Here is a 22,065-nt window from a genome sequence, read left to right on the forward strand (position 1 = left end):
GGTTTGTGGAAACAATCGACGTTTAATTTTAGGCCTTAAGAGCAAACCAAACACATACCAACTTAAATCACATGTCGACTTGGAATTTGTCCCAAACACTTGTGGAATTCGAAACCGCGCCAAAATTGTCACAATCGCACTGGGTAACAGCGTGATGGTATGGTTGAAATTAATAACAACTTCTACCGCGTTCTAGTGTTCTACATTATGAACTATTTTGCAATTTGTCTTCCAATTAACCACATCACAGATCTGGGCGGGATTTTTTTAACAGCTGCACATGAAAACATATCTAAGCCACTTACTGGTGATGATCAGTGGTTAACTTTAGATCACACATTAAATTTTAGATTCAACGTTTATTGTATTCACAATGGTAAAGCATAAAACAACTCTGAACGTAAGATTTACAAGTTTAAAAGATTTTCAAGTAAGAACAACTATACATGAACATTTTACGACATCTAGATTATTGTACTAAGATTATGTATACATATAATTAAGTAAGCTTTGTGATATAAAAATGTGTGCAAAATCTTCTCAAAATATTTTATGACTCTACTGGTGCAATTGTAGCGTAAATGAATCGTCAGGGAGAGAGATACAATAAACACCGACGCTGGGTTAAGTTCCTTTTGTATATATTTGTACATAAGATAAAACAACTATATTACCGAAATCATATTTTAGATGTAACTTAAATACATGTATTTTTGTCACACAAAGTACATATATATTAAATATCAGAAAATAAATACAAATGTAAGCATAAACTTCTGTGTGAACAAATATAGTGCAGTTTATTGTAATAAACAAATACAAAGACGTATAACAGCTATAACACATACACTATTTTATACATTTAACGTAAGTATCCATAATCCATATACAATTACAGCTAAAAACAAATAAATGTATGTATAGAAATTATCTCGTTAATGCTCTGTCATATTATAGTTCGGTTTCTGATTAAGATTTTCTTAAACACATTATCGTAGACCACTGCGACATTATCTCGCCCAAAATTCTTAAGAACGCAAGACCTGATGGTGACCAGTTATTGCTGGAATATGTATGATTTGTGTCCTATCGCGTCTTCATGACGTCATTTTGAGGCGACTACCTTTTTTGCTTAATGTGAGATATATCTGTAACATACTATCTGACTATATCATTATACTTATTATCTCTAAAGCACTCTCTCATATCGTATTGATTATCTTATTTACACTATCTCATGGTAACAAACTTCTAAAAGGACCTGGTGTGTATCTCTGACGCACTATATAATTATAGTTGTTTTTTTCTTATAAACTAACTCAGTATCTCGTTTTGATTATCTCTAACACACTATCCCATGGTGACGAGATTTTGATGGAAATGGGGTGTGTCTCACATTAAGATCATATTAAAACAATTGTTATCACTAATAAACACACTCATTATTTCGAACTGATTATCTTTAAAACACTATCTAATGGTGAAAATATGTTGATGGACCACCGATGTATCTCTAACGCACTGTTTCTAACACTCACTCATTATTTCGAACAAGTCATCTTTAACAATATTTTAGACTGATTATCTCTAACACACTATCTCATGGTGAGGAGCCCCTCGCTCTAGGTGGGGTGTATCTCTAACACAACATTTCATGGTATCTCGAACTGATTATCTCTAACACACTATCTCATGGTGACGAGCTCCTCGCTCGAGGTGGGGTGTATGGCGACGGTGTCGTCGAACTGCCGCTTGGTGGCGCCCATTTTGATGGCCACTGAGAATCCTTGCAGCATCTCGTCACAGCCCTGACCTAGCATGTGAAGGCCGATAACCTGCGGGGAAACAACGCGAGACATGTCGACGATTTCTTATTATCTCTAAGATTATAATTCAAACTGCTGCTTGGTGGCGGCTATTTAGACGGCTATAGAGAAGGCCTGTTGCATCGTGTCATATTTCTTTCATAGCATGTGAACTTGGGATAACAGCGTATACAGGGGTGTGATTTAAGAACCACAGCAGGGGAAGAAAATGCCTTACCCCCCTTATAAGGTTCATATCAACTCTTCGTTTCTATATAGATCCAGCAAAGTTGAGTACTATTTGTAAAATAAGTTCGACATTGAAAGGGAGGAAATCAGCTGAAAAGAGGAAAAATCACACCCCTGGTATATATGATCATCGTTATGAGAAAACTGGGCTGAATGCATGAACGTAAAGTGTCGTCCTAACTTAGCCAGTGCAGTCCGCACATGTAAATCAGGGACGACACTTTCCACCAAAACTGGATTTTTGATTAAAAGATACTTCCTTCGAATGAAAATTTCTACACAAGCGAAACGTGTCGTCCCTGATAAGCCTGTGTGGACTGCACAGGCTTATATGGGACAACACTTAACGCACATGCATTAAGCCCAGCTCTCCCTGAGTGGGAATCAGTTATTACTGGCTATCTCTAACAAAAACAAACAGCTTGGATAATCCATGCAATATCTGGACAAGGTCTGCTAAGACCGATCACCTGTGGCAAGCGAGAGCATAAATAAGAGACATCGTTTTTTACTTAATGTCTCTAACACACATACACAATTCAAAGCCACACACAAACAATTCAAAGCCGCTTTGTGGTGCTCATCTAGATTGCCACGGCAACCAAACTCGCGTGCGCCGGAAGTGACGCCACTCACCTTCTCATCGGGCAGCAGACATACGAGCTTCATGCTGCACTTGACCTTGGTCTCGGTCATGGCGTAGTACATCGGGGTGAACGTTGTCCGGTAAATCTTCAGATTGTCCGCTCCGTACGCCTTCTCCGCCTCGGCTGAAATGATAAGGTACACAAGCGTCAGTAGTAGACGGTCTAGTTAATGGCTATCCGGGTAACGCAGTGGCTGCTTAACGAGCTTCTCACCTAGGCGACCCGGATTCAAGCCCCGTCAAGGTCACTGAGGGGTAGTGGATATGGTGTCCGCCTAGCGATCGGGAGGTCACAGGTTCGATCCCCATTGTAGGAGCGTTCAATAGATTTCCCCCATAGACACAAAGTACTGGGTTGTAGTCCCAGGAAACGGACTCGAACGCGTCTACAATAAGCCTTAGGCTCTTTATGCAATCGAGATAAAATAAATAGGTTTAAATTAAACTAAGCCCCGTTTCTGGCTAATGTGAGTTTGGTTTGTGGTCACCATACCGGACAAGACGGATTCTCGGGGTACTCCGTCCACCCACCCCACTCACCCCACACACACATCATCAGACCAGATCAAAAGTGAAAACTTATTAAAATCTTAATAGCTGGAATGTACCGTTTTATTTTAGATTTCAGATGTCTAACATTTCACAATCAAGTTAATATTTTAAACGTCTTCAATAAATTATTTAAGTAGCAGTGGGGGGGGGGGGGAGTAAACTACGGTGGCATATAGGTGACATTTACTCCTCTGTTTTCTTATTGCACTCATCTTGCTCGTCCCCACGACATACTTACTCTACTTACTCGTGGGAAATCGAGGGAACGAGATAGAAAAAGAGGAGTGCAAAACTTAATTAAAGAGGAGTGCGATCGAAAAAAAGCGGCGCAGTAAACACAAGAGCAAAGAACAAATAATCTATGTCATGGGGACGACTTACTAAGTCGCTAAGTCTGCTAATACCAATATAGTAGGCGAAACAATCATATTTATTTTAAGAACCAGACAGCAACCGTCAATTGTTTGTTTAAGAAAGGACAAAACGCCACTCTCGTAAGTAGCAGTAGCAGACGAAGACAGTCAAATCAGAGTAACGCTCGATAGGTCATTGTCCATTGAGATACAACTTAACAGAACCCCGGGTAATCTAGAAATATACTGATAACAAACACAGAACCCAGGGTAATCTAGAAATATACTGATAACAAACACAGAACCCCGGGTAATCTAGAAATATACTGATAACAAACACAGAACCCCGGGTAATCTAGAAATATACTGATAACAAACACCGGAGTATGGTCGGTGCCTTAAAGTTATTTTCCGTACCCGGGGTACATTGTAGTATACATAAGAGTACCCTGGGTAGTTTTAAGTAGTACCTGAGCCGACAACGACTTATTGCGCGTAAGTAGCAGTACCAGACGAAGACAGTCAAATCAGAGTAAAAGAGCCTGCTTTATGGCAAGTATCAGTACATACCAAACAAAACTCAGACGACAAGCTTTTTTGAAGGTAAGACGCAGACGACAATGGTGCAATGTTTCTTCCGTGGCAGATATTAACACACATATTTGAGACGCGTACTGGAAAATCGGGGCTTAATGCATTTGCGTAAAGTGTAATTCCAGATTAGCCCGTGCAGGCTGCACAGGCTAATCAAGGAAGAAACTTGCCGCCTAGACTAAATTTTCCTTTCGAATAGACGTCCTTTAAAGATAAAAAATCCACAAAGCACATTTATTTCAATGAATCTAAAGTATGTTTCTTCATACAAACAACAAACGCAATACCTTGTGTGAGTCCGATGGTGCCTATTGGAGGATGCGAGAAGACCACGGTGGGGATGTTGTTGTAGTCCAGTTTAAGATCGTGTTTCCCGTCGAACAGACGGTGCGCCAGGCGTCTGCCGGCTGCTATGGCAACTATTGGTAGAACCAGTGATAGGTATGACCCTCTCTCTGAGAAAACGCGGCTTAATGCATGTGCCTAAAATGTCATCCAAGATTCGCCTTTGCAGTCTGCACAGGCTTATCTGGGACGACACTTTCCGCCTTAACTGAATTTTAGTTTTAAAAGAGACATCATTTACACAAAAAATCCTTAAAAGTGGAAAGTGTCGTCCCAGATCAGCATGTATGTACGTCATATTCTTATCTGGGACGACACTTAACGAACATGCACAAAGCTCAGTTTTCCGAGAACAATGGGCGTTAATGTAAACAGTATGGAAAAGGACAAAAGGCAACATGTGCGTTTGGAGGGTGGTCACCATACCGTGCAGGTGGGTTTTCTTTTGGATTCGTCGCACCTCCCCCACCCAATAAAAATAAATAAATAAATAATTTCTTTCAATAAAGAAACACAGAGATTGAAATTGCAGCTATTCTTCAAAATTCGTCCGAACGTTCATGAGTCTTGTAAATTAATTAGACAGTGTGTGCTGGTACACACTCCATGAGCCTCAAAAAATGCAGTCTCAGGCAGGAAAGACAGTAGTATGCAGCTCTACAAAAACAGTTACGTTTGTTTGTTTGTATTTTTCTTTTGCTGTCTTAATAGTGTATTCTAACTAACAATAGAATAGAGAAATAATTAAGTTTCAACACGCAAATTTAACTTTCAGCTCCACCTGCAAAGGCGCCTACGTTTGCCACAAATGAGAAAAATTTTATACGTTGCACAAAATATCTTATTTGATATACAACTTTCCTTTACTTCTTAAAACTATAAGTAACATGTAATGCGGACTGCAAAGGCTAATCTGGGACGACACTTTACACACATGCATTAAACCACCTTTTCGCAGAACACGGTCCAAATATATTTACACGGTACCTGTACATATCAGGCCGGAAGGACTCATATAAACCTTAGAATTCAAAACGCGTTTTTCATAATAAGAAAGACAGGGAAAAAAACGCACATACATGTTTTCGCACGTTTTAAGTCATTTTAGGTTTTTATAAACAACACTATAATATTTGGAATATTCTAAAATAACTATAATAGCAAACGAAAGGTAAATACAAAAGTGCCGGGATTCGAGCCCGGGACCGCAAGTAGTATTGAAAACGCCCTCTCTACAACGCGGAGGCTTATATTCAGAATGTTGGGGACCTGAAACTTGTTCTGATTTTGACAAAAATTTACGCAGTATTAGGCATGTATTCAAAAAGATGGTCATGTAAGAAATAAATTTAAGGCAAAAACACGAATTTCATTAAAGTTCGTATACCTTAATTGGAAAAGTGTCGGACAATCCCTTTGGTTATATATATATATATATAAGGCCATTATAAAAAAATATGTAAATTAGCCGCGTTCTGTGAAATCTGGGCTTAATGCATGTGTTCAAAGTGTCGTGCCAGAGTAGCATGCGGAGTCCCCACAGGCTGATAAGGGACAACACTTTATGCTTTAACTGGATTTTCATTAAGAATACACTTCATTAACGTGTCCGATCCATATGCGTTGCATACATCCACTTGCTTTAAAAAAAAACATGTATTTTATGCGACGTTATTAAACATTATATAAAACGAAATTAATATCCGGAAAACGGGAAAACGGGGTTTGAGGCATATGCGTAAGGTGCAGTCCGAACAGGCTAATCAGGCACGTCACTTTCTGCTTTCATGGTATTTCTAGTTTAAAGGAAGATTCGTCGCATAAAATGCACGCATAAGCAAGCGCGTGAAGGCAACGCCAGGCTAACATAGGTGAACAGCTTTGATTGTACCCGGCGTGAGGAGGGCGCGGCCGCACACGTCCCCTAGGGCGTACACGTTGGGTCGGGACGTGTTCTGGAACTCGTCGACTTCGATGTTGCCCTGGCCGTCCGTCTTGATGCCCTGACACACGGCAATATTAATAGTGTTAAACATTATTAAACCTTTACCACTTAGATACGTATTCTTGACACATTTAATTAAAGACCTTACTTACTAGATTCAAGTTTATTTCCAACCATTAGACACTGATGGGCAGCAAACAGCATAAAACCTGAACAGACTGCGAGTTACTTGAAGGCTGGTTTTATGGTGTTTGCATATAGCCATTTTCACTTTGCTTCTTATGGGGGAAAGGGTTTAAGTTTTCACAAGGTTACTCCCCAGGCCCGTATTCACCAACCAATTCTTAGACTTGAGATTTAAGAATAGACTTAGAATTAAGAAAACACGCTCCAGAGTTTGAATATATACAGGTTAAATGGAGACAATGTAATTAACAGATTGTTTTTATTAAAGGATATCGGTAATGCAATTATATGTGTTAACTGCTATGTAAAACATAACGTTCATGAAGATTTAGAACAGTTTAGCAGTTTAAAGAATATTCTTTTTCATTTTAAGACTTAAGTCTAAGATCCGTTTGTGAATACGGGACCGTTCTCTAAGCAAGAGGTAGATCGTATCAACACTTCGTGGTCCTTTATTTTTTACAAGTGACCAATTGTAATAGGACAGAAGCGTACGACAAACACACTTCTAACAAAACTAGGGTCTGTCGAACCTATAAAATCAAAGCATAGTGTTGGTGGTGTAACCTGTTTAAGGGCACACAATCCTCACCAATTGCCTACACTTATTCACAAAACATATAGGTGTAAACAAAAGTTCAGTTCAGTCGCTAAGTTGATGACGAGGCACTAAAACAGGTAAGAGCATCGAATTTAAAAGCTTTGATGATTAAATATGTAAAAAAAAATATTACAGTATATTAATTTAGTTCCGTTAAAATGAATGTTTGTGGATTCATTCAATGGGTCATGTTCATTTGATCGTTACATCGTTTTTATATTGTTTAATATAAGACTTCAGACTTTTAAGTTCGTTATTCATTTGATCTCGTGGTATAGAAGACCACGAACATCCACCAAAATTACTGTCCTACGAACAATATTGGATACATAGTATTTAAAATAACTATGTTTGGACTTTGTTAAGCCCTTGCGCCATACCTGGGTTTCTGCTTTACAAAAGTACCCGGTTTTAAGTTTTCAAGTGAAGAAAGATTACAAATATCTACTGCGTACCACTTTGCCCAGGCCTATTTTATCCGAGTTAGGAACGCGTCCTACCGCCCATAGAAGACAGTTGACTTCCGTGACCTTGCTGCCCGTGTTGAGTTCAAGGGTCAAGGTCCCGTCAGCCTCCTCCGTTACCTTGGTTACCTGGTTAACAACATGTTATGTCAGAGAGAGTATGTTGACTTAACTACAAGTAGTTCTCAAAATTCTACCAAGCATATAAAAGGGACATGGTCACATATTGGTAACTTGACGATTTTCAAAATACACTCAAAAATATTTGTCCCGAAATACATGAAGTGTAAATAAGCGAAATAACACTCTTGAGAAACGATAAAATTATTGGTTCATTACTAAATAACCATTATCAGAAAGAAATCAGTAAAATATTAAAGCGCTTGTAACGCCTTTCCTCGTAAACTTGGAAAAAATACGTTGAGTACTAAAAAAGCGGTTGTATTTCGCTGCTCTGTATAAGATCATGCGTGGCACAGTGGTAGCTATCTCTAGCTTACAAGGGTCCCGGGATCTAAAACCGGATAAGGCGATATGTTTTATTCAACTTTTGTTTATGCTTTTATAACTCGTTAAGACTATTCAAAACATCACAGATTTGTAAGTAATCATATTTAATGTCTTTTGTCAAAAAAAATGCCTAAACACGCCCCTGTATTGGAATGTTAAATGAAGAGACGATAGTGGTCGTAGTACAAGCATTCTTAAGTTAAGCTTTACTGTATGTATTAAATTCGAAATTGATATCCGATATTAAATAATCAAAGCAAATGGCATAACATTTAAATTGAAAACAAGTTGAAGATAATAATAACTTGACGAGTAATTAGCGGCAAGAAGACCATCGTATCGTAAAAAGTTTTGATAAAATAACGTTTTGAGGGCAATGGCACATGTGAGCTTAAATAAGTTTGAAAATACCTGTGTTCGTTTGTGCACTTTGACGCCCGCTCTCTCCATTTCTTCCGTTAAAGAGCTGCTTATCATCTCATCAAAGTTTCGAAGCACCTGAGTTTACAAAAGGACTACTTTAGAATAACATAGAAAGTAAGTACATGTACGTTAAATAGAAACTTTTCTCAAGAATACCGTTTTCCAAATATTATAGATTTTGATTGCATCATTTTGGATAATTTCCCCACGCACACTTTATATATTTCCATGTATATTTATAAAAAAACAAAAAAAAACAAAGACAAACTATTCCCAATTCAAAAATTTACCGATGCCACATGATCTTAAAGGGATCTTTTCACGGTTTGGTAAATTGACAAAATTGAAAAAAGTTGTTTCAGATTCGCAAATTTTCGTTTTAGTTATGATATTTGTGAGGAAACAGTATTACTGAACATTTACCATAGTCCACTATAGCCATTAAATGTATCTTTTGACGATTTGAAAACCTAAAAATTATAAAGCGTTGAAACGCGAAACGATTGAATAATTTGGAGAGTTCTGTTGTTGTCGTTTAAATTTACAAAACTACGAATATTGCTTATATAAGGTATAAAATACTTCTTCTATGTACACTCGGCGGAATAGCCGAGAGGGGTCTATTGCGTTTTTCTTCAGACTAACTCCAGGACTCCGGGGGTCACTGGTTCGAGCCCTGGTACCGGCTACTTTTTTTCCTTGTTTTAATTTTATTCTTGATTTTTTATTGCAGCTTTTAAGATCCAATGTTTACATTTATCAATATAACGCATTTAATGACAAACTTCAAAATATGCCAAATTCTGCGAAAAGGGCCCTTTAAAGGGCTTTATTTCAATTTATAGTGTTTTCTAAATATATATGGATCTATAGAAGCAACTGCTCCCGTTTATTTACTTTAAACAAAGTCGTTCTTAACGGAAACCTTTCCAATTCTGACAATTTTATCAAACATTATTTATCTTAATGTAAAATATAATGCCCGGTTGCGGTTAATGTACATGTATTTCGTTTCTCTAAACAGAATTACAACTGAAAATTTATTGTATCCTTATATATTATCTGAAAAAAACAATTCCCATTACCGGGGTACTTTTTCAGAATTTTGATCCCCACTGCAATATTTTTTAAATCAACATATTCCACCAAATGCGTCGCGTTCTGGGAAAACTGGGCTTAATGCGAGTTCGTGAAGTTTCATCAAAGATTTGCCTGTGCAGTCCGCAGAAGGTCTCTTCTTAACGAAATTCAAGCGAAGACGGAAAGTATTGTCCCTGATTAGCCTGTGTGGATTGTACAGGCTAATCAGGGATGACACTTAATGCACGTGCATTAAGCCCAGTTATCTCGGAACGCGGCTTACATGATATCGTTAGTGAAAATATCCGAAATAATGACATTTGTAAAATCATTCTTGATCTTTATGAGGCTTCCTCTTTCTCACAAACATTTCCAATCTTCTGGGAAACCATTTCCATTTCCATCCATATTATCGATTTCTAGGGGAATCTTGTTTATATTTTACATTCAGTCATTATTGATCTTTATGGCACATATTTCCCCCCAAAATATTTTTAATCTATAAGAAAACATTTCAAATTATCATTGAAGTTATCCGTTTTGGCGGGAATATTTTCTTAAGTATACCATTTCCACAAATATTTTATACATGTTTTTACTTGCTTCTGCAACTGATGTTGCACTATTAATGCTTTCCTTACCCGCTAAAGCAACGTCAAAGTAATTTTATCTGCGTTATATTTATCGGCATAAGCGTCATTCAGAGGAATCTGGGCTAAATCTATTTGCGCAAAGAATTTAGTGTCGTCCCAGATTATACTGTGCAGACCGAAGTCAGGAACCACACTATCCGCTTAGACTGGATTTATGTTTAGAAGAGACGTCCTTTATACGATGTTAAATTCACTGGAAACGCCATTTCGAGTGACCATGTGACAAACCAACCTGATCATAGCGGATACATATGGATGTGTCTGCACCGAGCGCGTTGAAGATTCCAGCAAGCTCCACTGCGATATATCCCGCACCCACCACCACCACCTTTCTGAAGAAGGGATAACAAGGGTGTTAAGGGTGTTAATTGTCATCATCATCATCATCATCATCATCATCATCATCATCATCATCATCCTCATCCTCATCATCATCATAATCATCATCATCATCGTCGTCGTCATCGCTTTCATCAACGCCGTCATCCTCTTCTTCTTCGTCATCATCATCGACGAAGTCGTCATCATCATCAGCAATAGCATCCGCATAAGCAGCATCGACGTCATCAACATCTCCGCAATCACCAATATAAGCATCAACCTCGACGTCTTCATAATACACATCATCTTCATCATCACCTTCTTCTTCATCTTAATCATCATCTCTTCATCATCATTAGCAGCAGCAGCAGCAGCAGCAACATCGTCTTCCTCCTTCTCTTCCTCCTCATCATCATTATAATCATCATCATCGACTCATAATATATATATATATATATATATATATATATATATATATATATATATATATATATATATATATATATATATATATATATATGCGTGTCATTACATTGTGTTCGACAATTAGAAGAATAATACCTTCTTCAAAATATTGATGTTTCATTTCAACAATTCATCAACAAAGCAATTACTCAAAGTTACTCCAATGTTTTATCTACCGTTTGTACAGGCTTACTTTGGTAGGCATTCCAGATCAAAGAAACCGTCACTGGAAATAGCGTGTTCGCCACCTGCAAACCGAATATAGAACTAATGTATTGTAAATTTGCAATTAAGTGTGTGTTTTTTGCTTTAGCCATTAATTGAGATAACGCGCAGTAAAATAACTCAAACCTCAACAATCGTGCTTTCCATACATCCTTGAACATTAATCAATGTATCAACATCATTACATTATATCATCTTAACAATGTAAAAGTTGTATACTGAAATCACCATAGTCTGTCTGTCTGTCTGTCGTCTGTCTGTCGGTCCGTCCGTCTGTCCGTTCGTCTATTTGTCAGTCTGTCTGTCCGTCTGCCTGTTTGTCTTTCTGTCCGTTGACACGAACTTGAACGTTCTTCTACACTTTTCAACGTATTTTAACTTGCTGACAATGTTCCTGTATTTGTGAATGTGCGATTATTTCCATTCCACAATTACATAATATATGTTCCCTTTTCAACAAAGACATTGCTACATATTACAACATGTGGCGTTGGGGCGGGGGGGGGGGGGGATTCTTAGTCGCTATTGTGCCTTCAGTTGTTTTGTATTGCCAGGGATGTATATTGGGAAGTCTTGGTTTTATGTCAGGAATGTATATGGGGACGAAACTATGTAATAAGTGTCTCTCTGTAAAGATATTACGCGTGTTTATCCTGAAAAAAAAATATTATATTAGACTGTACCTTGGTTCAGGATTTATTTGTTGGCCTAAAATTACTTCAAAAGAAATAAGAAGTTTATGAATGAAGCGCGTGCTTATTATAGTACATCATTGGACCTTGATTCGGGCATGATGTGACCTTGATTCGGGCATGATGTGTCACTCTCGGTTACTTCAATAGAAATAATTAGCTTTGATATGAAAAGTACGGAATCCGGAGCGTGCCATCTATTATCTCGCCCTTCTTTCATCAAGTGCGACACACGACACACGAAGCGATACTGGATATTTTGCGCGATACTCAAAGCGACGCACGATATTTTGCGCGACAAACGAAGCGACGCGCGATATTTTGTGCGATACACGAAGCGACACGCGATATTTACCACGCTATATCGCCATTTGGGCTACCTACACATGGGCGATATTTCGTGGTACATTTTCGCGCGTCGCTTCGTGTATCGCGCAAAATATCGCGCCTCGTTTCGTGTGTCGCGCAAAATATCGTTCTTCGCTTTGAGTATCGCGCAAAATATCGTGTACTGCTTTGAGTATCGCGCAAAATATCGTGTATCGCTTCGTGTGTCGTGTGTCGCCCTTGATGAAATAAGGGCGAGATTATAGATGGAAGTATCCAGATGCAGTAGAAAAGGCATGGGCATGACGATACGACACTTTGAATTGACGCTGTTATGCAAAAGAAATGTACAAGTTGTACGTGAATTTATTTATCATTACCCGCCCTTAAGCAATTTATAAAAATTAGGAGTTTTACTGGCCTTAGGTATCATTATTCAGCCTAAAACACGTCAAATGAACGTCAGATTTATAGAAATGACTAGCTATCGTGTAATTGAAACTCATTATGGGAAAACTGGGATTAATGCATTGAGCCCAGTTTTTCCTGAGCGGAGCTTAATTGTTCCCCAGTGTATACCTGGAATCGACGGCATGGCCGGGCGCCCTCCAGTTGCAATCAGGATGTGCTTGGCGGATATCTTCTCCCCGTTCACCTCCACGCAGCCGTCTTCTGTGAACTGCGCATGCCCAACAATCTTCTCCACCTTAGACTGAAGGAAATCAGCATAATACTGTACGGCTATCCGGCTAGCGCAGTGGTCGGTGCACGCGCTTCTCACCTCTGCGACCCGGGTTGTATGCCCGCTTCCGGCGCATGTGAGTTTGGTAGGTGGTCACCATATCGGACATGTGGGATTTACCCTGGGTACTCGGGGTTTCCACCACAGCGCAAGACCACACCAAAATTGACAAACATTCAGTAAAAATCAAATAGCTGGAAATTGCAGCTATAATTCATATCTTGTCCCGATATTCGTGAGTCTAGTGAAGTAAATTAGGAAGGAGTGCTTGAGCACACTGTGGGTCCTTGCATAATGCAGCCTCGGTTGTGGAAAGACCTCATAAACTTTGAAAACACACACACAACATAATACTGAAAATGCTAACGTTTGTTAAGGGCAAACTGTAGTTACCATGATATATTAAACTCAATAGATCTTATTCCCCTTTCTGTATATTATCGTTTTGCAACACTACAACCAACATCCAACCCCTTACAAAACTTTTTTTCAAATAAAACTAAACAAATCGTAATAATAAGTATATTCATTATAAGTAATATTATTATTTTTTTATTATTATTATTATTATGATTATTATTATACAATTCTAACTACGTGCTAAAAACAAAACAAAGTAAACACAGAAATATGGATTCCAATACTGTTATTTCGACAGTCTAATACATGCAAGATCTTCTAGTCGCTACCGCCACGCGCTCGCGTGTAGCTTACCTTCTCAAGGTTTGTCTCATAGATTCCGTTGAGGCGGCGGATGTACTCATCCCTCTGGGCTTTGATGCGCCTGCAACAAGTAGAAATGTTAGTTTAAACTTATTTATTTTAGCTCGATTGCATCGAAAGCCTAAGGCTTATATAAACGCTCTCGAGTCCGTTTCCTGGGCCTAGAACCAGTACTTGGTGTCTTTGGGGGAGATCTAAAGAACGCTCCCACGGTGGGGATCGAACCCGTGATCTCCCGGTCGCTAGGCGTAGACATGTTAGTCTCGTTATGTCGAAACTGGGTTTTATGCGTATCCGTACAGTGTCGTCCCATATTAGCCTGTGTAGTCCGCACATGCTAATGATGGACGAAACTTTCCACTTTAACGGTATTATTCGTTGTTAGAAAATCTTTTCTTGGCGAAAATCAAGTTGACACGGAAAGTATCGTCCCTGATTAGCCTGTGTGGACAGCACATATTGCGAACGTTTATATATGTAATTCATTTAAACGGCTGAACTAATGGCTTACCCCCAGTCGAAGTTCTTCAATTCTACATCAAAGCCATAGTCCTTGTGGTCGTGAATAAACTCTGCGTGTAGTGCCGTATTAAACATCACCTTCTTGGGAACGCATCCAACGTTCACCTACCGGTAATTCAAAACACGTATGAGGTGAGTTAAGTTCGATCGGGAGTTGTGGGCTCAGGTACAACTTTAAAGTACCCCGGGTACTCTTAAGTATACTAGAGTACGGTGGTATGGAAAATATACTAAAAAGTACTCCGGAGTATGGCCGGGTGCCTTAAAGCGTATTTTCCGTACCCGTGGTATACATGCTACTATACTTAAGAGTACGCGGGATACCTAGGCCGTGAATTAACCATTAGGCAAACATTAATCGAACTACATCGCAGTCTGTCCAAGATTTAACTGAATGTTCGTGTAGAAGCGAGTTCCTGAAAACGAAAAATTCCATTGAGAAGACTCTATACGGACATGCATTTAGCCCGGTTTTTCCAGAACGACACTCACTAAAACAAACGCATGCTTGAGAACCCCCAATTCTTGATTTGTAAGAATCGGGCATCTACGGATTGATTTTACACAAGATGGTCACTAGATATGAACACATGAGGCGCCAACTAAGACCAGAAGGAGCTACACTGCTCTTAACATGTAGTGTTTAAAGGGTTCCACAATACACACACACAATTCCCCAGCACCTGGAAGCTCCACAATACACACACAGAATTCCCCAGCACCTGGAAGCTCCACAATACACACACACAATTCCCCAGCACCTGGAAGCTCCACAATACACGCACACAATTCCCCAGCACCTAGAAGCAACGCTTTTGGATCATTTTCGAACTCAGCACATATACTTACAACAAAACAATTGTTGAAGACTCACAATGACAGAGAGTTCTAGAGTGTCAAAATGGTTTTAATACAGCTTCATTTAAAAAAAGGTGCCCCGCGTCATGACGGCCATGTTTACAATGGTCAGGAACCAAAAGGAGAAATCAGAAGCACTCATGTTCTGAGGAGGTTCGTGCAGATTGCACAAAACAATTGCACTTCTAGAGTGTTCACTAGCTTTTTCTTTCGTTTGACCAAGTAATCTAGTGGGGGTTTTTCACACGTGATCCAGTTCCAAGCTCTTGGCAAATATCATTAGGACAAATGTTCTCACCAAGTATCGTGGAGATTTGGCCACATATGTGTTCTCTAGTTCGAAAAAGTGTGCTTCAATATGACCAATTTACCTTGTTTTAAACCTTGGAGACCCACTCTACCATTCTGCCGAGACTCGATTGGGACAAATGTTCTGACCAAATTTCATACAGATTTAGCAATAAATGGTTCCTGTAGATTGATAAAAAGTTTTTTCTTAAATTTGGCCTCCTTATATTCACAGTTCCCTGTGATACGAATTCGAGTCTGACGTCCAACTCAGGAGCGGTGAATGTCACGGATACGAACTAACTGTGCAAGCGGTTCGGTTAGCTCGTACGGTGCTGCATAGAACTCGCCTTGTAACAGAAGGTCGCGGGTTCGAGTACCGGACTGGACGCACACTTTTCACCACCCGGCGTTATACATATGAGCCGTGCTCTGTGACTGCCCAGGCTAATCTGGGACGACAATTTACGCACAAGCATAAACCCCCTTTTTTCACAGAGCACGGCCCATATAATTATGTGGTTACCGGTAAGTTCAATTCAAGGCTACTGCAGTACCCCTCTTTACAACACTTTTATCAATGTTCATAGACAATGAAAATGTGCCGCGCTCTGTGAAAATGGGGCTTAATGCATTAGCGTAAAAGTGTCATAAATGATTAGCATGTGCATAGGCGCTCGATGTTAATGACAATGCTTTTTTTTAATTTATTGATTGATTTATTTTTTAGTTACCCGTTGTTTATTATAATGCATACACATACTAAATTAATAAAAATCACTCAATTAATGGGGCAATCAACAAAAGATATTGTGGGGCAATCAACAAAAGATATTGTAAATTGCATACACATGAATCACTCCTTACCAATTGTTTAACTTGATTTTGTCTGCCATGGTGATTTGCAGAAAAAAAATCAGCACGTCAAAAATCAAATCTGGCGCCCATAGTGTTTAGTGGCCGTTATTGTGTATAAAGAGCGAGGTACCCGGCCTGCGCGCGCATTTCAATGAGCGAGCGGGGTGACAGCGATTTAATTATGCACTTTCGTTGCTTTAGAAAATGGCGAGTGATTTACCTTGTCAATATCTATACATACATAGTCGACCTATCTTTTTTTAAGAATTTTTGTCGGAAGATTTTTATTAATTTAGTATGTGTATACATTTAAATAAACAACGGGTAACAAAAAAATAAATAAATAAATAAATTTAAAAAAAACACACATTCATGATTGTCATTGACATCGTGCGCCTATGCTCAAATCTATAACATTCAATAGAACATGTCTTGTACTCACGCACGTTCCACCCCATCTGGCCTCTTCCACCACCGCCGATTTGACCCCAAATTCGGCGGCCCTTCTGGCACTTGCTAGACCCCCGGAACCACCACCGATGACCAGGTAATCGAAAGATTTCAACACGGGCGCCATAGCTTTCAAAACACTTGAAAGTCGCATTGGGTTACAATTGAGAATTCAGCATAGCTTATATTGCAATGTTTGTTCTGCTTTTTAACCTCGTGGGTAAAACTAGTGCACCAAAAAATGTACCCTATGAGGATATTCACTATATACTAGTATATATATACCATCATAGATAATGATGAACGTGTTTGTATTCGGATGAAAAACTGCTGATTATGACTCTTTGATGTGGTTATATAAACCCTCGTCTTAAAAAATGAGCGAAGTGCGTGTGCGTTAAGTGTCATCTCTGATTCAAGTCTGCAGGCTTCTCAGGGACGAAACTTTCCGCTTTTGTTGAAAGTTTCGTTCAAAGGAAGTATCTGCTTAACGAAAATCAAGTTAACCCTTTGCATGCTGGGAAATTTGTCGTCTGCTAAAATGTCGTCTGCTGAATTTATAAAATTAGCATTTTCTTCCATTTTTTTCAAAGAATACTATCAGAATAGCAAACAGTTTGGATCCTGATGAGACGTCACGTTCTGTGGCGTCTCATCTGGATCCAAACTGTTTGCAAAGGCCTTTAAAATTCGGTTAAAAGGGTTAAGGTGAAAAGTGTCGTCCCAGCCTGTGTGTGAAGCAAAGGCTAATCTGGGATGACACTTTACGCACATGCATTTAGCCCAGTTTTCCCAGAACGCGGCTCATGTAGTTTCCCTATTGTGTTCTGCAAATAATGTGTTACATCATATTTGGTTAAACTAGGACGGAAAAGATATGAATCAGCCTGCTGTCACAGCGAATGTCGTCAATGTATTCAAAGCTAGAACGATTGGGACATGAGTGTTGAACTCGAACTGTGAACGCACGAAAATACGTTCTAGAAAATCTGTGCACGTTGTAAAAAAATATATATGGCGCATGTGTAGTGGGTGTAGAACGTAATTAAAACTGTCCATACAATTAGTTTATATCGACAGCTTTTCTTCACTTTATAAGTACACTGTTGTTTTTTTCTAAGGCGGGTACACTAGTGTTATTCTTGATCTTGTTATACTTGCGTATGTTATGCTGTGCCAGACTCTTTCACATTCCGTTATTTGCCACAGAAAGGACCATGCGCTGAACTTCTAGTTCTTCTGTTCATCTACATAGGATAAATGTTGTTTATGTTTTAACATTTTAGAAGTTCCGCGAATATTTCACTCGAGAGCCCTTGGGGTCAAGATGAGTGTGTCACGTGGCGGTTTATTTCGGGTGGTACCTTCTTCTATGCCGCTCGTTATTGTGATCTCAAAAGAAGTGACAATGCGTGTACTAAATATAAAGTACTAGAACTCCGCGATTTGGATGTGTCACCTGATGGTAGCATACCTGTGTTACGTGTTTACTATTATATCGTGGATGGGACATACTAGTACATTCTTAATATCATTATTATTTAAAATGTTTAAAGTAAAGCTTACGACATAGTAGTTATGAACCTTTTTTTGGTCACGGTCGCAGATTTCGAAATCTTAACGCGGACCCTAAGTTCAAGGTCATGGTCAAAACTTTATTGCACATGGAAGGGTCTTGTCCCGATACACATGCGTACCAAATATGAAAGCACTATCTGAAGGGACACAGACGTTATGAGCTTTTTTTGAATCGCGGTCGCACTTTTCGAAACCTGAACGCTGACCCAAAGTTAAAAAATGTCATGCGCATGGAAAGGTAATGTCCAGATACACATGTGTACCGAATATGAAAGGAATATCTGAAGGGACACAATAGGTATGAGCCTTTTTCGAATAGAAGTCGCAGATTTCAAAACCTGAATGCTGACCTAAAGTTCAAGGTCAAGGTCACAGGGGTCAAAAATTGTATGCAAATGGAAAGGTGTTGTCCAGATACACATGCACACCAAATATGAAAGCAATATCTGAAGGGACAGAGTACTTATGAGCCTTTTTCTAATCGCAGTCGCATATTTTGAAACCTGAACGCTGACCTAAAGTTCAAGGTCAAGGTCACAGGGGTCAAAAATTGTATGCGCATGGAAAGGTGTTGTCCAGATACACATGCACACCAAATATGAAAGCAATATCTGAAGGGACACAGTAGTTATGAGCCTTTTTCTAATCGCAGTCGCAGATTTCAAACCCTAAACGCTGACCTAAAGTTCAAGGTCACAGGGGTTAAAATTGTATGCGCATGGAAAGGTGTTGTCCAGATACACATGTATACCAAATATGAAAGCAATATCTGAAGGGACACAGAAGTAATGAGCCTTTTTCGAAAAGTGTGACGCCGCAGCCGAAGTTACACCTATATGTCCCCTGACCAGTCAGGCGACATAAAAACCGCATAACAGGTGCCAACGCTCGGCTGCAGGTGTAGTTTTTAATAAATGAAAGCTTGTCAGAATTTTTTTAGAGGTCACAGTGACCTTGACCTTTGACCTAGTGGCCCAAAAATGAGTGTGACGTGTAGAACTCATCAATGTGCATCTACATAGGAAGTTTCAAAGTTGTAGGTGGAAGCACTTTGATTTTAAGGCCAATGTTCAAAAGGTTAACAAAATGTCAAAGTTTAAGCACGACGCGTATGGCGGATAACACGACACGACGAGCTGGCTATGACAATGCCTCAAAAACAGCCGAGCTAAAAATGATAAAATTTGAGGAATATCTTACAAACCAAGACATTAACATCTTTCAAAACTGCTTCATTCACCCGTGGCACATGTATAGCCCCATGAATTACTGGAGTTTTATATACACATTATATTCCTTACAACTGCGCTAACGATTCTCTACAGGTTTAAGTATATAATTACGCGTAGGTGTGTGTGCTTGTTATACAATACTTGTAATATTGGTTTCTGATACAGCATTAATATATATATTGGTATGAAGACGCTCAAAACACGAATGGCATATTATAGGCATTTACAAATATACTTTTTGTAAACAAATATACTTATTTACAGAAATGAATCTTTAATAACTTTTAACATATCTGTAAGTTTTCTAAAGTTTTCAACTTAAAAGTTGCATATGACATTTAACAAACATTTAAATTCACTGGCAGTAATACTGGTTTGTTGCTAAGCTGTGTTTATTCCCGCCTTTCAGTTTAATCAGTCCTGTCACCGCGGTCAGTTAACCAACTTTACCTGGTTACCAGGAATAAAAGCACATACTTATGCCAGTATCTTACAACTGACCAACTTAATTAAATAAGAGGTAGGGGGAGGATGTGAATAGAAAGAATTTGATTACTAAACCCCACACACGTTACGTGGTCCGGCCCAGGATCAAACTCGTAATCCTCTGATTTATGGTCAAGCGCTCTTCAAACTGAGCTAGCCTGATCTAAATATAGGCCTTGATCTGGCAAAATGGGGCTTCATGAATTTGCATAAAGTGTCGTCCCAGATCAGCCTTTTCAGTCTGCACAGACTTATCAGGGAAGAAACTTTCAGCTTTAAAATTTAATGAAAAATTGTATTTACAAAAATCCAGTGTAGAAGGAAAGTGTGGTTCCTGATTTAACTGAGCAGTCTATTCTGAGATTCATTTATCCCAGCAGATGATGTTATTCAAGGAACCAGAGTTGTAAGCTTCTTACACTATTCCAGCAATCGCCTTACAAGCAGAGACAGAACACAAAAGTGAAATTGTATAATTGTTTAATACACCTATGGCTTCGATTGAACAAAACATGATGTTGATACCGCTGAACAAATTTAAAATCGCAACAATAGTCTATTAACAACGACGGCACCCTATTTTTAGCACAGTTCGTGCAAAAATCTGAAAAACATGCATCCATTGCTGAATCCATAGCACTTTAACAACTGTTGCTTAAACAGAAAAATGAAAACTCAGAAATAAAATTAATTAACAGAAGGTAGGGATAATAGCAAAAGTTTGGTATTGATTAATAACTATTTAAAGAGACAATAACTACAATACACAAGCACTTAGTCAAAATATCTATTTACAGCAGATTTTGGAAAGGAAAATTCAGTGGACCTTTTGGATTACCCAAAGGGTCCCCTATGGGGTGCACCCTCCAAATGGGAAACAATCCCTTTGCCACAAAAGTTTCCTTATAATAACTATGTCACATAATACAAACAATGAAATTCCAAAAATATGTTGAAAGTTGTATATAAATTATATACAAACAAAAACTACATAAACATTAATGCAAATATTTAATTTATTTAATTAGCTTCCCTGTTTACAGCGTTTGGCTGACAAAGGGAGTCCAATTAATCTGCTAAATCGTGTCAAAGCTTTACCACAGACAAATATTCAAAACAACACTAGTCAATACAGCAAAATGACAATAAACAGTTAAATCCTCTGCTAGCAGAAAATGTCACAGTTTTGATAAAAATGACGGCACTGTCACGAGTACCGACGACTCAAAAACCTCGATACTAATGACCTTTTCACACTAAATAAATATCGCAAATCCTCAACAGTCGCAGTAGTAGTAGTCGATTTGTTTTGAAGCGCGGTAACAACAATGAGTGCAAATTCCTCTAAATCAGGTCTGCTACATTCATGGGCATCTCCTCGATTTGAGTGTTGTAAAACTGCTCTATATCCCTCAGCGTTCTCTCATCGTCGCGGGTAATAAAGTTTATAGCAACCCCCTTTCGTCCAAATCTACCTCCACGACCAATCCTGAAACGAGAGGCACATGGGTGTAGACATCAGTCAACAAGAGGGCCATGATGGCCCAATGGCTGGGCAAAAAGTCCTATTATTTGGGAAAAACTACTTTAATAAAACTCTTTATAGTAATTCAATTTATGAGAAAGTCACACAAGTTATGGGTACATACTTTGTAAGATAGAATGGAATAAAATTGAGATCATTGGACACTTTCTTCATATAATTTTTTGTTTTTCTTGGGAATTGTTTTTTACCATTTCTCTTTGGGAAACAAGTATGTTTTGGTTAAGTTTTGTGTGCGATTTAGCCTTAGTATTTGACTTAAGTTAACTTTATCCCAATTAGGTTATGTTTTGGATTGACTAGTTATCAATATTTATACATTTAGCTACTGGATTGTACCAAGGAGGTC

The 22,065-nt window shown here is 38.7% G+C and overlaps 2 protein-coding genes across 2 annotated transcripts in view; both read right to left on the reverse strand.

Annotated features, from left to right (window-relative positions):
- Positions 1-619: 619 nt before the first annotated feature.
- Positions 620-17,119, reverse strand: LOC127834781 (glutathione reductase, mitochondrial-like). Its single transcript, XM_052360817.1, has 12 exons — positions 16,870-17,119; positions 14,413-14,528; positions 13,893-13,962; positions 13,016-13,148; positions 11,386-11,440; positions 10,639-10,738; positions 8,662-8,748; positions 7,732-7,869; positions 6,436-6,547; positions 4,487-4,618; positions 2,691-2,824; positions 620-1,835 (listed from the first exon to the last, which is right to left on the reverse strand). The coding sequence occupies exons 1-12, from the start codon at positions 17,029-17,031 to the stop codon at positions 1,686-1,688; spliced, it is 1,389 nt and encodes a 462-aa protein (XP_052216777.1). The 5' UTR covers positions 17,032-17,119; the 3' UTR covers positions 620-1,685.
- A 3,517-nt stretch (positions 17,120-20,636) lies between these two features.
- The window catches only part of LOC127834363 (eukaryotic initiation factor 4A-I-like), a 39,530-nt gene continuing 38,101 nt past the window's right edge, over positions 20,637-22,065 (reverse strand). The window contains exon 10 of the mRNA XM_052360138.1: positions 20,637-21,662. Within this exon, the coding sequence (XP_052216098.1) occupies positions 21,518-21,662 (145 nt within the window). The 3' untranslated portion in view covers positions 20,637-21,517. The remainder of the gene's footprint in view (positions 21,663-22,065) is intronic.

Source organism: Dreissena polymorpha, chromosome 6, assembly GCF_020536995.1.
Source record: "Dreissena polymorpha isolate Duluth1 chromosome 6, UMN_Dpol_1.0, whole genome shotgun sequence".
NCBI lineage: Eukaryota > Metazoa > Mollusca > Bivalvia > Myida > Dreissenidae > Dreissena > Dreissena polymorpha.

What these genes read in the sequence shown, in the direction of transcription:
- LOC127834781 (XM_052360817.1), bottom strand. Translation starts at nt 17,031, where the DNA reads ATGCGACTTTCAAGTGTTTTGAAAGCTATGGCGCCCGTGTTGAAATCT. An exon ending in CCAGATGGGGTGGAACGTGC is followed by an intron (nt 14,529 to 16,869) that starts GTGAGTACAAGA and finishes AATTACCGGTAG; the next exon opens with GTGAACGTTGGATGCGTTCC. An exon ending in CACCATCGGACTCACACAAG is followed by an intron (nt 2,825 to 4,486) that starts GTATTGCGTTTG and finishes TTATCATTTCAG; the next exon opens with CCGAGGCGGAGAAGGCGTAC.